This window comes from Carlito syrichta, unplaced genomic scaffold (assembly GCF_000164805.1).
Source record: "Carlito syrichta isolate Samal-C Ts95f unplaced genomic scaffold, Tarsius_syrichta-2.0.1 Scaffold302406, whole genome shotgun sequence".
NCBI classification, from domain to species: domain Eukaryota; kingdom Metazoa; phylum Chordata; class Mammalia; order Primates; family Tarsiidae; genus Carlito; species Carlito syrichta.
The window spans coordinates 189,895-205,498 of NW_007246502.1; the positions used below are offsets into that span (position 1 = coordinate 189,895).

The 15,604-nt window shown below is 46.3% G+C and overlaps 1 protein-coding gene across 1 annotated transcript; it reads right to left on the reverse strand.

The window, feature by feature from the left end:
* Window positions 1–10,211: 10,211 nt before the first annotated feature.
* LOC103258912 (mannose-binding protein A-like) lies at window positions 10,212–13,944 on the reverse strand. Its single transcript, XM_008056587.1, has 4 exons — window positions 13,761–13,944; window positions 13,232–13,348; window positions 11,743–11,817; window positions 10,212–10,645 (listed from the first exon to the last, which is right to left on the reverse strand). The coding sequence occupies exons 1-4, from the start codon at window positions 13,942–13,944 to the stop codon at window positions 10,272–10,274; spliced, it is 750 nt and encodes a 249-aa protein (XP_008054778.1). The 3' UTR covers window positions 10,212–10,271.
* Window positions 13,945–15,604: the final 1,660 nt, after the last annotated feature.

Here is a 15,604-nt window from a genome sequence, read left to right on the forward strand (position 1 = left end):
TATTTCAGTACCCATAGCCTGTCCTTACTGGATACATTTCAAATATCAACATGTTTGACGTCCATTTGCTTAAGATTCTGTAGGCTCTCTCAGACAGCCTGGCTGAAACACCTTTGAGCCACAAAGAGGTCCTTATGAGGGCCCTGCCTGAGCAAAAGGGTACTTTTGTAAGTCCTGTTTGTAACACTGAATAAAGTGTTTTTAAGATGTCTTAGGCCCTTTGATCTGAGGAAATTGCACAGTGAGTTTACTGCCAGCCCTTCTGTATACATTTTTAAAAATTCTCTTAATCCTTCATTTCAGGAATAAGTGGCCAGGTCAGGGCAGGACTGAAAGTCGGATGACAGCTTTAGGCCAGGCAAATGCATTCTGTGACCAGAGGGATGGATCAGGGCAGGAAGGGGAGGAAAATGGTTGGTGGGTTTGGGGCAAGCCAGGGATTCTTGGACCCAGCTAGAGACAGAGCAAGAGGGAACAGAAGGAGAATGAGAGGGATGGAAATCTCCAAACGATCTAGAAACTTAGTTTACTTCCTATTAAATGTCCACAGAAAAAAAAATGAGCGACTGAAACTGTGAGGACTTCATGAATTTATTCTAGAGTTCTCATGAAAGAAAAAAGAGTCAGAAAGACTTGTTAACATAGCATCATTAGAGTGGACGTGGCCCATCCTATGTCAAAGGTTTATAAGAGCAGCATAATTAAAATAGTGTATTCAAAGGTGGGCACAGTGGCTCATGCCTGTAATTCCAGCACTTTGGGAGGTGGAGGCGAGAAGATTGCCTGAGCCCAGGGATTCGAGACCAGCCTGGGCAACTTGGCCAGCCCTCGTCTCTACAGTAAATCAAAAAACTAGCCGGGCGTGGTGGCACACGCCTGTAGTTCTTTGGAAGGCTGAGGTGGAAGGATCACCTGAACCCAGCAAGTCAAGGCAGCGGTGGCCATGATTGTGCCACTGCACTCCAGCCTGGGCTACAGAGTGAGACTCCCACTCAACAACAACAAAAAATATTGTATTCATGACATAGGAATAGAACAATTCAAAAGAACAGAAAGTCTAAGAATGAGCTTAAGTGTGTGTGTGTCTGTGTGTGTGTGTGTGTATATACACACATATGTATCATATACGCATGATAAAAATAGAATGCCAAAATTATAGAAAATGATGCCTTGTCAGCTAATAATGCTAAGTTCAATGGTTAAGTATTTAAAGAAAAAGTAAAATCAGATTCTTTTAGTTATATATACAAATAAAAATTAGAAAAAAATGTAAGTAGTGATTTATGTCATTTTGGACACGAAAAGAGCTATCTAAGAATGCTATTAGGCAGGGAAACCCAAATGATAATACTGAGACATCTGAGGAAATGTGTAGGAAATGCATAAAACTTCTTGACTGAAAAGTGAAACAACATAAATTTTTTAAAAAGCTGATGTACTTGAAATGTACATATTAGGTAAATCAACCAGAAAATGATGACTACCTAAATAAGAAATATGGGATAAGAAAGAGAAAAGGAAATTCATAAAAGAGGAAATACTAGTGGCCGATAGTATTGAAACATGAAAAAAAAAAAAGCACACAATCTTGGTAGTAAATAAAGAAACTCAAAGAGTAATAAATATTCCCAAATCTATTGGATAGAGTTAAAGCTATACTCAGAGGAAAAGATGTAATTTTAATTTCATTATTTAGAATTAAAAAACAAAAAAGCATGGACTGAAAACCATTGAACTAAGTGTTCATTTCTTTAAAACAAATGATAAAACAAAAAATAAAGAAGTAAAGAAGTAAATATAAAGTAAAATTAATAAGACAAAAACAACAGAAATAATAAGTTATCCCAGAAATCGTATTTTTTTAAGAGTTGAATTAGAAAAACGTATCCTGTTAGTAAATCTGTACAAGAATAGAGAGCCAGTATGGAGAGTAGTAGCGATGAGACAGGTGCATAGATATAAAAAAGATGAAAGGGATTTAAAATAACATTCACTTCCTTTTGGCTATTGATCACCCTTCCTTCTCTTTTGCTCTGTGGCCTTGGTTCGAATTCTGCACCTTCCCCTGAAGCTCTGGGTGGTTTATAGCTCCTGGCCAAGGAAGAGAGAAGTGGTGCTGCTTTTTCTCTTATTTGGAATCTAGTCCATCACCTCGGTGCATTAGGAAAGAAAGAGCATGTAACAGTGTGACGTTAAGCCATCTCTCTTCACCTTCCCCCTCCAACTTGGATATGGTTAAGTGCTTCCACCTCTGGGCTCCTCAAGCCCCTTTCACGGAGTGGGTCCACAAGGCACACCACTTTTTCTTTTAAAAAATGCCCATTTTAGTCCTTTATTTTTTAATTTTTTTTTTAGAGTTATGGGTTCATGAGGATTTGTTACAGAAGTAAATTGTGTGCGGGTGAGGTTTGGGCTTCTAGTGAGTTCTCTCTCCTAGTAGTGGAGGGTGCACCTCACCTTTTCTGATTCCTGTTCTTGCGTGGGAACCAGACGCCATCAACATAGGAGAGATAGCACCCAGAAACTGCTCCCAGACAGAGCACCGGAAAGGGTAGGCACAGCTGAGAAGGTGAGATCTCCAGAGGATGTTTTCACCGGGAAAAGGGTCTCGTGTACTTGGCATGTGGCAAATGGTAGTACTTTTGTGATTGTCAAAGCCATAGGTTCTTGCATGAACAAGAAGCTGGACATATCAGGAGTACTGGGCAGGGCTGGACAATGAATCCATTTCCACACACCATCTCAGATCCCTTGGTAATGACTACAGGGTTAAAATGGCTGTCGGGGTCTTAGGCTGTGGAAGGGGTCATTGATTAGCTGTGTCTGCCACAGATATGGGGGAGGAGAGGGTCAATATGCTTGCCATTGTCGGCTTCAGAGTGTATTGCCCTGCAGGACCAGAGGGAACCCAACAAAGGAGATGCCCCTGAGATTCACCCGTCTGTCCAGTGAAGGCTCCTTCTGGGATCTTTACCAGAATCCTGGTGCTTCTAGCTGGGCTTCTTAGGAAGCTCAAGAATAAGAAATAAGGACAGTGTTGCAACAAGATCAACAGCTGGTGGCACATTTTGAGACCTGTAGGAGATCCCCATCATCCCTCTGTGCACTGGATCCTCTGCTTGTAACCTAATGGGTTCCAGGCAGAGCCTCTAAAGTGACCTGTAAAGGTGCCCAACCTGAACCCCTTTGTACTTTTGAAAGTTTATGGGGTCATCATAAAAATCACAAGCAGTGTTCTCCAAAAGAATCTGATTCAGAGAAAAGTCCAGATTCTTTCCCTGCATATGCTGAGAAAAGAAAAAAGGGACTGCATTTCAGAGAGATACTCGGGCAGTCCTCAGAGAAAGACCGGAGAGAAGCTGCAAATCCAGCCCTCACGGGGCCCAGGCAAAAGCAGCAGTGAAATCCTGTCTGGAGGGGATTCTGAAATTGCCCTGGGCACAGAGATCCGTGAAGGGTAAGACAAGGAAGAGAGTGGGGCTGGCATGTAGGTCCTGCCCGGAAGAGCTCACATTTTAGGTTTGGAAATGAGAAACACACATAGACAAGGAACAAAAAAATCCCACCAGTCTCAAGGGCTTGCGGGGCAGTGAGGGCTTTCAGGATCCAGCATGCTGGAGACCTGTGGTCACCTCGCGGGAGCATTCATCTGGATCTGGCCCTGCAGGGTTGGGGCACAACCCACGTGGGTGTAGCAAAAGTGGAGAGGAAGAAAGCAGGAGCACCTGACATTGCAGACGAGGGACTCACAGGACCCCACCACTCTCCTGACCAGGAACGTGAGTCTCTCTCGTTTGCTGACCGTCTTAGGCACGACCAGCAGAGGGCAGCACTAGGCCGCAGCATCTACAACACAAGACCACTGCTGATGGGGCCGGGCACACGCAACGACCTGGGAAAGAAGGCTGTTTCCATAGCCGTGTTGCAAATGAGTGTTAATGCTTCTCTTTGGGATCCAGCTTGGAGCTTAATTAAGCTCCAGAAAAAGGAGCTGGGTAATATATCTTGAGGGAGGACTCAGACTCATTCATTGACTGATTCATTCAACGTTATCAATCGTTGTGTATATGGTTTCTAGCCATTTTTGAGGCACTGGAACTACAGAAGTGAATGATATGGTCTTGTAGCCATCACAACAGCGGGGACTAATGCTAGCATGGTGTTTACTGCAGACCAGCGCTGTCCTAATTGCCTTACTTGTATCAGTTCATTTATTTCTCTCAACAACTCTATGAAGTGGTACTGTCGTTACCCCAATTTTACCTGGAAGGGGACCTCGCACACAGAGAGTGTATCCAAATTTCCCAGGTTTACACAGTTGCAAACTGGCAGAGCCAGGATTTGAGCCCAGGCTCAAATGACTTTATTACACTGATATAACTTAAACAAGCAAATGGCCAAGATGCTATCAAATCACTATAATTGCTAAGAAGAAAGTAAAATGAGGTGTTGTAATGGTGACTGGGGTGGGAGCAACCTTAGATTCAGTGGTCAGATGAGGACTCGGGTTGGGGGGGAGGGGTGACATACAATCCAAGACCTGGCAGAGGAAAAGGATCACATTAGTGGCTAAACAATCTCTATTGAGCCCCTGGTATCCTGGAACACAGCTTAGAGCCCCTTGTGGATATTTTGTTCATGATCAAGCATCCACACTCCTCACCCAGAGCCTCTGGAACCACCTGGAGCCAGCACTCTTCAGTGAGGGATGTGTGAAGAGAGGCTGGATGGAAGCTGGGGGGAGTTGAGGCTGAGCTGCCAATGGCAGGATGCTGGGAATTTTGAGCACTGGGCCTGTTGGGTTCCATACAGACACTTGACACACATTCACACATACACAACAATATACCCAAACAGCACTAAGCCCACATACACACAACTCTCCACTCAGGGTCTCACATGCTCTGACCCTCGTCAGAGCTGTTCCCGTGCCCTAAAGTCACCAGGGGCAGTAAGACCCTGGAAATGTATAAGGAAAGATTTAGGTTAACGGTTGGTTTTCACCAGTGGGGCATTGGTCAATTGAGGGAGATTATTTGGGGTCTGACCCTATAAAGTTAAGCAAGACCCCCTTCCCCTCAGGAGGGGCCTTCAAGAATAGAGAATCCCTGGTTTCCAGGTCCTTGGGTCACCCTGCGAGGGTAAGAGATAGGAGAAGGCCACTGTGGTGACTATATTTCTTGGGACAGGGGTTTCTCAAACTAGCCAAATATCCAGATCACCTGGGGACCTCACTAAGATGACAGATTTCTGAGATCTTAATTCACTGGGTCCAGAGTACTGCCAAGGTCCTGGCCAATTCTGCTGGTCACTACTACTCTGAAGAGCTTCCTGAGTGGCACAAGCATAAGTCAGGACAGGACAGGCTGGACCATGTGTTGGCAATGGATAGTCTTGCCCAAGCCATTTGTTTGGTTAATACATGGCTGCCTGCACCCCACTTGTTTGAAGTATGACACCATATTTGGAGATAGTCTCCTCCCCACACAGGTGGCCAGGAGGGTTGGATGCACCCCTTCCCAGATGGACCCCTGCGCTGAGCTCCTCCCTCTTCCCAGCAGCCTATCAGCCACTCAGGGTTACCAGGACAGCATCGCTTTATAAAATCCACTTCCCGACAACTCCAGCCCAGGACCCTTGGTGATATCCAATAAAACATTCTTGGTTAATGGGAAAAAAACCCCAAACCCCGCAAAACCCTTGATTCCTGTCAGGCTCCAAAGCACAGATCAGTTACACAATAACGAGCAAACAGCCTTCCAGATCAGAGGCTCTGCTGTGACATGTGTCCCAAGGGGCTGAGTCCAGGGCCTGACTGTGACCTCTGGCACTGGTCCATCTCAGGCAGCCACAGAGAAGGGAGGTTTGAGGACATGAATGCTAGGTTTTCAGCTGGTACCCTAAGTCCCCATCTTCTCTCTTGGGCAAGGCTAAATGTGACAGCAGCAGGGTTGTAGGGCTGCAGAAAAAGTGTCCTATAGGAACAAGGTCCTGCAATTTCAGGAGCCAGAACCCAAGCAGGAGTCTCGACCTTGAAGCAAACCTTGGTAACTGGTTTTATCAGAACACAGGAAACAAGTTATGATAACACTGGCTGTGTCTATACTTCCTTTGAAGACCATTGACTTACAGAGGTGATTCTTTTTTTCTCTCCAACGTCCCCATCTCAAAGGCAAGGTATATTTGCCATTCTAACTGATCCAGACTAGTTTTCTGTAGAATTTGGAAATAGCTGATAAACACTTAGCCCACAATCCGTTTAGACAGAATTTCCAGGAAACAAAAACTGAAAATAGCTCTCGGATTCTGCAGCTTTGCTCCCAAATTGGGTCTTGAAGTCTGGATCTGTGTGTGACTATGGATTAATTCGGCTTAAGAAGAGAAGTCTTTAGAAATCAACTGACAGAGAAACTGAGGCCCAAGAAGCTGGCATGCCACTGAGTATATTAGTCAGAGCGCTAACCTCCAACCACAGTCTTCTGCTCCCCAAGTCTGACCCTCCCACCCACAAGGCCATCTCTCCTTCAATTCTAACATGGCACACAGAGACCCAGGCCTCCTCTGCCACTGGGCATGGCCCCAGAGCCAGAGGCAAGTCTGCACAGAGTTCTGAACACCAGCTTCCTTTCCAGGAGCGCTCTGAGGCACGACCTTCAGGTTGTTTGTGCAGGAGGCAGCCAAAGAAGACTGCAGCTCAGAGTTGTCTGCCAGTTCCTTGCCTGGTCCAAAAACCAGCATGGAAAATGAAAGGCAGACACATCTATTTTATGAGAACACACAGTAGGGCTCAAGAGGTTGCTTACAGTCATCTCCATTCCTAAAGTCCCTAAGGGAATGTGCTACCTGTGGCCCCTTAGACCTGTCCTTGGAGTGCCAGGCCTCATTGAGTCTCTTGTAAAAGAGATGTCAATCATTGTGTGCCCCTTATTAAAGGAAACTGCCCGCCCTCAGCCTGTCAGAGAGAGAGAGAGAGAGAGAGAGAGAGAGAGAGAGAGAGATACAGAGAGAAAGAGGGAAGAAGAGAGAGGAAGGGAGATTTTTGAAGGTTGTCCTGTTCACAGTTTGCCTCTTGGTTCTGGGAGGCCTGGATGAAATACAGTGTCTATCTTTGTACTTTCATGAGAATCCTGTGTGCTCAGATTAACTCCAATTTCTCCCAAGCTAATTCATGCAGGAACCCCACCACTTGCTGATAAGTAGTGGGAAATGAAGACAGGGAGATAATTTGTCTCAACTCCAGACTGAAGTAAGGGTGGTGGCAGGGGAAATATTTAGAGATGAGAGCTCAGAAAAGATGACCAATTTACCATAATACTATAAGAAAGGGGAGATGGGGGGAGGGACACAGCATCAATAAGGGTACCTGATCCCAAACCAGGCGAAGTGAGGACCAACAGGAGGCCCAAACTTTACCTGTACAATGATCACTTGTATACCTAATCCTGAATTGTACCCCACATCTTTAAAATTAAAAAATGTGAAATCAAAAAATAGTCAATCAATCAATAAAAGAACAAGCCACACCCATGCAGGAGCCTATGGGGAAGGCTTGATGTCCTGCCAGGTGGGCTGAGAGAGAAGAGGACCAGCAAGGATCTTCCAAGTGTGGGGGCTGGTGGAAGAGGAGGTGAATGGGCAGGGGAGACGGAGGACAGGGTCTAGGGTGGCATAGAAACCTCTCGCAGCAGGAGTGTGAGGCTCTAGTGACTGAAGGGTATAGGAGGAAGGGGAGGAAGGAAGGAACCAATAAAAGCAGCCTAGAAGGGAGATGGAAGAATTGGAGCTTGCCCTGCAAGTTTTTTATTGCATTTCTCTAACTCAGGGGCCACCATTACATGCTGGCAATCAACCCGTGTGAAGTACACTACTGTATCTTCTACAGTTTTACAGTGGAAGACACTGCCCTTCACACACAGTGTAAAAACAGGGGCATCCATCTCAGCCTGCCCATGACAACTCTCCTTACCATAAACTAGAAAGAATTCTATAATAGTTACCTATCAATTTTCTCATTTTGGTCTTGGTTATGAGAAATTTCAGGTGCAACTTTCTCTTGTTCTGGGTCATTGTGTATGTGTATCTTCCTCCTTCTAAAAAGTTTCTGGTATTTTCTTTTACTGTTTGCCATAAACCATGATTTCATGTGTGCTTCTAGATTTTAAGCAGTTTTCCATGCTTTTGGTAAGAAGCATGGACTTGAGTTAGATGAAGTGAATTGTTTTGCTGTGTGTGTGTGTGTGTGTGTGTGTGTGTGTGTGTGTGTGTGTGTGTATGTTAGAGTCTCTGTCACCCAGGCTGGAGTGCAGGGGCATTATCACAGCTCACTGCAGCCTCGACCTCCTGGGCTCAGGTGATACTTCCACCTCAGCATCTCGAGTAGCTGAGACTACAGGCACATTACTGCCACGCTCAGTTAATTTTTAAAATTTTCGGTAGAGATGAGTTCTCGCTATGTTGCCTAGGCTGGCCTCGGACTCCTGTGTTCAAGTTGTCCTCTTGCCTCAGCCCTCCTAAAGGGCTGGGATTACAGGCATGAGTCACTGCACCTGGCCTCCTTTGGTTTATGTCGCAAAAATACTCTTTCAAGACCCCCAAGTGCCTGAAGAAGAACCTCGTGGGATTGAACATTCTGTGATGTGACTGTCTAGGCCAAGGACACAGGTCCTGCCACCTTTAACCTGCTGTCTCCAATTCCAGCTCTGCCTGGATCGTCTCAGAGAAGAAGCATGGCTGGGAGACACTACTTTTGACATTCACTCTTGGGATCCAACCCATTTGTTCACTGGTAATTTTTTACTATACTCATTCAACAGATATTCATCAAGCACTTGTCAACTATGAGGTGCTTTTCCTGGTAGTTCAGATACAAAGAAAAATAAAATAGAAAACTAAGGTTATCCAAAGTTTCTCACTAAGTCAAAGTGGCCCTTGGCCCATCTATGAAATATTTTCCCATCTTATTTTGTGAATGGCATACAGCTGGAACAGGAACTCATCTTCCTCCTCTAGTTTGCTGTGTGGACTCTGTAATCTCAGATCTACTCACCCCAAGATAGCTGAAAGCAGAATTGTGGGCGAGACACATCAGAATCCTGCTCAGAAGGGAGATTTCATTTGCCGACTGTCTGGGGCTGCATAATTTGACCTACAGGGCGTGAAGTTCACATCTTTGGGGTTTTTCCTGTTGTCTGTACTGAGAATGGGCCCGCTGGCCTAGGATGAGATCTTATGGTGAAGGGAGGGGCTGCTGGGCAGAGGGTGGAGGCTGAGATCCGTGAAGCCTGTGGACAAGGGCACACCCTGCATGACCGTCCACCTCCCCACATGCTGTGGACACACACCACAACATCAACTCAGTCTCCTAAAACTATGCTGGAAGGAAAGGCTGCTCTTTGTCCTCAAGGTCACCCTAGTGACTAAAGTGAGGTCAGGGTGAAGGGATTTCTAGGATGGATAATTCTTACCCGCATAGGATATTGCCAGGTTTTACAGTTAGGTAGTGACAGATAGTGTAGAGAGGACTAGGCAAACCATAGAAGGCACTCAGGGTACAGGTAGTGGCAACTCTTGGAGAAAAGAAACTGGACCTTCCTTCCTTCCTTTCTTTTTTGAGTAAGAATCTCACTTGGTTGCCCAGGTTGGAGCGCAGTGGCATGCTCACAGCTGCCGCAGCCTCAGCCCACTGGGCTCAGGCAATCCTTCTGCTTTAGCCTTCCAAGTAACTGGATCTACAAGTGCACGCCAGCACCCCCAGCTATTTTTTTTTGATTTATTGTAGAGACAAGGTCTTGCCAAGTTGCCCAGGCTGGTCTCGAACCCCTGGACTTGGGCAACCCTCTTGCCTCAGTCTCCCAAAGTGCTGGGATTATAGCCATGAACCACCACACCTGGCAAAACTGGATCTTTCAATGGCTAAGATCTGCTGCCTACTCTGACCCAGTTGTGAATCTTCATGGATTCATCTGGTGGGCTACAGTGTCCTCACTGAAAAACGAGAGGGTTTGATGTGGCCCACTCCACGGTGGACTCTGACCCAGCACTGTGCTCCCACCAGGTCAGAGGAGTCCTTTGCCATGACCTGGACCAGAACCCTGGTGTCCCACGGCCAGCCTCTTCTCACTTCCTCACCCCATGATCAAATATATCCTCTCATTTTCCTCCCATCCCAAAAAAGGAAGGACTCAACACTGGGTAGAGGAAGTTGGCATTGAATCCTCTTTCAAAACAGAGTTCAGCAAGGAGCCACTGAAGGGGCTGAGGAACACAGTCCTTCAGTCTGGGAACTCGCAGACGACCAGGAAGGAGGCTGCACAGGAGATGTCATTCCAGATCCCGTCCTTCAAGATAATCACACAGTCCTCCCCTGAGCCGAAGTCATTGGGCTCATCCTTCTTCCAGTTGCTGTAGGTCAGCCTCCCGCCTGTCACGTACATGAACTGGCCTTCAGTCGCCTCATCCGTGATGCCCAGGAAGGCGGTGTCTTTGGCCACAGCCCGGATGGCCTCATTCTCCTCAGCATTCTTGGGGGCAGCCACAGTGGCCTGGAGGCCAGCACACAGAGCCTTCGCTTGGGAAAAAGGCATCTTTTCACCATTGGTTATGTAGAGCTTCTTTCCAGACTTTTTGCCCAGGGAGAAGGTTTGCACTGAAATCACAGAGGGTGTGTAAGACTGACTGGGGTTGGAACCAGTCCAAAAAAGTAGTTGGAAAAGCCCTTCTCTGGGAACTCAGGACTCTGAAAAATAGCCCCATGCCCAAGCACCTCGGGACAGAGCCTAGTAAGGAGGTATGCCTCAGGTGCAGCGCCAGGGAGAGGAAAGAAATACAAACCCTGGCAGACAGCCTGGACTCTCCTGGGATATCTCACTCTTGAGAAAACATGCTAAAAACTGCCCCAGGGTAACCTCCTCAGGTCCCCTCCTACTGTGGGAGCTTTTCTGTCCTCTCAATAAATCCTGCTTTAAAAAACCCCAAAAAACTGCCCCAGCACAGGTGGATAACAGGAGACATGCTTGGGCCTCCCTGCTAGGCTTGGGCACCAGGATAAGAAGGAGGTAGGGATTGGGTTCATACCTATAATCCTAACACTTTGGGAGACTGAGGTGAGAGGATTGCTTGAACCTAGGCATTTGAGATCAGCCTAGGCAGCCTAGAGAGATCTCATCTCTAAAAAAGAAAAAAAAAAAATCAAAAAATTAGCCAGGCACAGTGGTATGTGCCTGTAGTTCCAGCTATTTGGAAGACTGGGGAAGAAGGATTGCCTGAGTATAGGAGGTTGAGGCTGCAGTGAGTCATGATCCTGCCACTGTACTCCAGCCTACAGGACAGAGTGAGACCATGACTCAAATAAAATAAAAGAAAAATAAATTCAAAAAAGAAGGAGGTAGGAACGACCATCTGAGAATAGTGGATGCTGAGGAAGGAGCAAAGACTTTGGAGACAGGAGACCTCCATTCAGTCTTTTCTCTGCTACTTCCTTGCTGTGTGATGTTGAGTGTATTACTCACACTTCCTGCACTTCTTTGTCCTCACCTGTAAATAAAACAAGTATAACAACCACTCCTAAGGTTGGTGAGAGGATTGAATGAAACCGTGTTATGAGAAAATGTCAGCCCAGCACAGGCTCTGGTTTATAATAAGTGTCCATAAGTGTTAGCTCTCTTCCACCCTCCCTCAAGCCTAGAACATTCTGCAGGAAAGACTGAGAGCCAAGAGCACAAGGGGGCAGAGAAAAAAACGTACACTTTTTGATGTGGTTCAGTTCTGTTCTCAGGCTCCTTATCTCTCTCTCTAAGCTAGCCAGCTTACTCTCCGCAACTATGAAGCAAGAGAAAGAAGGGGGTTTATTGAGAAGAAGTTACATTGGAGAGCAGGGCATTTGGGGGTGGGGGGACAGAAGGCGTATAAATAAATATATTTATTCCAGAAAAATAAGAAAGAAAAAAGAAGTAAAAGGGAAAACACCAGTATTTTTGCCTTTCTAGATATATCTTAGTAACTCTTAATAACTTGAGCTACAGTTCTGGAGCCTTGTCCTCACATAGTGCTTAAATATTGTAATATTATAATAATTCATGAAAAACACGCTCAACTCATTATTTTCTTTTTTGAAAAAATTTTCAAAAAATCCTCTTTAGAAAACAGTGTGGTAATTTTTGAAAGAACTAGATATTGACCTTCCATATGACCTAGCAATCCCCCTACTGGGAGTATACCCAGAGGAACTCAAATCATTCTGCAAAAAAGATACCTGCACAGACATGTTTACTGCAGCACTATTCACAATAGTAAAAACATGGAACGAACCATGCTGCCCCTCAAAACTGCACTGGATTTTAAAAATGTGATACATATACACAATGGAATATTATGCAGCCATAAAGAAGGACAAAATTATGAACTTCACAGCAACTTGGTTGGATTTAGAGCCTATAATATTGAGTGATCTGTCACAGAAACAAAGAACAGAGTACCATATGCCCTCACTCATAAGAACTCATAATGAACAATTATCATAATACTATAAGAAAGGAATTAACAGTAGTGGGAAACTGCCAGGGGAGGGGAGGGCACATGTCATCAACAAGGGTGCTTGCACAATGAATATTTGTATACCTAACCCTGAATTATACCCCACAGTTTTAAAATTAAAAATTAAAATAAAGAAAATTTTTCTTTGTAATTCCTTTTCATTTCTCATTCCAGATAAGTATTAACACTTTTTAATTCTTTTGTTATTTTGGCTGACTGGCAGACACATGTTACTGAGGGGATTGTCATCTTTCTTTTGTTCTTACCGAATTTCCTCTATTTCACTCTGAACTGCATTGCTATGATATTCCTCATTATCCAGAGGTCCTACGAGGTAGACTATTTTTATGCCATTCTTTTGACAATAAACATAAACCCAAGCCCCCAAAGGGCCCATTTCCTCCCTCGCACACTGGACTGAGCCACACACTGAACTGTCTCAGCTGAAGGAAAGCCACAGCTTATCTCCTTCAGAGGCCTAGCATGGGAGTGGCCCTGTAGTGTTTGGAAATCTGTACTCAGGCACCCATGGGAATCCCCTCAGACCCTAGTAACGTGTGAGGACTGAGGGTGCTGGGACAGGAAGCAGAGTTGAGCATCTTCCAGTGAGGCAGCAGAAGAAAGGGCACTTCCTGTCTGGCCCTTCAGTTCCCAGGGCCCTGGGTCCCCTCAGGCAATACCATTCTGTAGTGTTCCTTACCCGAATTGTCTCCACGATCTCCTTTTTGGCCCCTTGCTCCTGGAAACCCAGGATCTCCTGTCTTTCCTGGAGGCCCTGACTTCCCAGGAGGGCCCTGCAAACCTCTGAGCCCTTGGCCTGTTGGAAGATAAAGGGAACATGACCCAGTGGCTGCTGCTCATTCTCTTCGTCCAAAAGCTCAATACTCAATTCACCCAAGAAATAACCGGTGAGCTAGGGTGACCCAAAAGGGGAAAGGTCCTCTAGCATTACAGGGAAAAGACTGTCCTGACGGCCAGCTCCCTAAGTAGGCAAGACAGCCACAGATAATCACACATCACCAATCCCTGTGTGGAAATGTGTGTTCCTGGAGAGTCAGCGAGCCCCTTTGCTTTGGAGGTAATGACATTTTATAGGGATTATTTTTTGTGGATCAACATCTGTCATAATAAAAGGCGAGTCTCCCCAAGTCTCTGTGCTTAATCCTTCATATCGAGTAGTCTCCCGCTGGAAGCAAAGATTTAGGAAGACAGAGCAGCCTGTCTTGTACCTGGCTCTCCCTTTTCTCCTTTGGGTCCATCTCGCCCATCTCTGCCTGGGGTGCCGTTGGTGACGGGGATACCACAGGCAATCACGGAGCAAGTCTTTTGGGCATCATCACAGGTTTTTGTTTCTGAGCAAGACACTGTCACCACACACAGGAAAAGGACAGGGAGTGATAGACACAGGAACATGGTCCTTCCCTTGGGGTGGGAAAAGTCAAGGAAAATAACTCAGTGTCATCTTGTTTAGGTAACATTTCCTCCCTTGCTGTGGTGCACGGGACCCTGTGCCCGGGCAGTGGACACAGAGGGAATATCACAACCTTTGGCTCTGAGTGACTCTCGGGTTACTAGAGAGACTGGCAAAACACGTGAGAAGTAGATTGGTGCTGAAACAAAGGTAGCTACGTGAGTACAGGGACCCGTTCTCCCCAAGGTCCCAGTACCCCCATTAGCACCAGGCTTAGCAGTTGACTCCACCTACCCTGAGAGCCCACAGGGTCTGAAAACTACATATTAGCCCGGTTTCCGGTGGCCTGGCACAAAGGCACAGAGAGCCCATTGTCTTCCTTTCTTGATCACCAAAGGATTCTCGGTTTCCTTCTTCTTCCTTTTCCTATGGGCCCTGGAGCTAGACTTAGACTGCTGCAGGCAACCTGAGGTCCCACAAAATCCACTTCTTGGCTGGACCTGGTTTATGATCTCCATTCTCTGATTTCATACAGAAGTCCCTGTTTTACATGCTGAGGTCCTAACCATCCTCAGAACCACAGTTGTTTCCCCAGCAACCTGTTGGGTGCCTTATATAAAGTCTCGATTTGTGACAGGCACTCACTGAAGGCTCAGGACCCATAGTTCCCCAAGACCGGATTCTGATCCTTAAAATGGAAACTTCTTTATTATCATTATTAATATTATTATTATTAGAAACGAGGTCTCTAATCCCAGCACTTTGGGAGGCTGAGGAGAGAGGATTGCCTGAGTCCAGCCCACAGGGTCAAGACCAGCCTGGGCAGCATGGTGAGACCTCGTCTCCACAATAAATCAAAAAATTAGCTGGACATGGTGGCACATGCCTGTGGTTTCAACTAGACTGAGGTGGAAGTGTTGCCTGAGCGCAGCAAATCAAAGCTGCAGTGGCTGTTTGCATGCCACTGCACTTCAGCCTGGGTGACAGAGTGAGACTCTTACTCAAAAAAGAAAGAAAGAAAGAAAGAAATGAGGTCTCACTGTGTTTCCCAGGCTGGTCTCAAACTCCTGGGCTCAAGCAATCCTCCCACCACGTGAGAACCTTCTTTGATCATCTATCCTGCCCAGATGAGACGTCCTTTGATTTGAGGTTTTCTACAGAGGCCATTTCTGCCAGGCAGACCCAGAATCTTGAAATTTCTGCTCACCCGGGGCCTGACAGGGAGCCATCTCATGCTTCTTCTCCTGGCAGGAGCCTTGGTGTGCTGCCCAGATGCCTACCAGCTCTAGGTCCCCACCCAGCTGTCAGATTCCCATCCAACTTTTGCCCAAGCGAGACCCTCCTCCTGACGCCTTGGCAGCCCAGCTCCCCATGGGATTCTCCCTTTGCTCTGCTGCAGTCTCTGATCCCAACGTCCCTGGCCCTTGCTGCATACCTATAGCATCTGCCCTCGCTACTCCCAGCCTATCTGCACCCTCAACCGCTCCCTTCCTCCAGGACTTAGTGAGAGGTGCCCAGTTGGAGGGAAACTCTTGTGATCATACCCTTTTCCACATTTCTTCTTTCTGTCTTTTTTTTAAAACCTCCCCTGATGGTGCTGGAAGCCCCGGTTAGGGTTTGTACCTGTTGCTGGTGCACATGCACCCCGTTTCTATTCTTCTC

Excerpts from the sequence above, each read along its gene's own strand:
- LOC103258912 (XM_008056587.1), bottom strand. The coding sequence starts at position 13,944 with ATGTTCCTGTGTCTATCACTCCCTGTCCTTTTCCTGTGTGTGGTGACA. Across the intron at positions 13,349-13,760 it reads AGGAGAAAAGGGAGAGCCAG|GCCAAGGGCTCAGAGGTTTG; the intron begins GTACAAGACAGG and ends ATCTTCCAACAG. Across the intron at positions 11,818-13,231 it reads AGATCGTGGAGACAATTCGG|TTGCGGAGAGTAAGCTGGCT; the intron begins GTAAGGAACACT and ends CTTGCTTCATAG.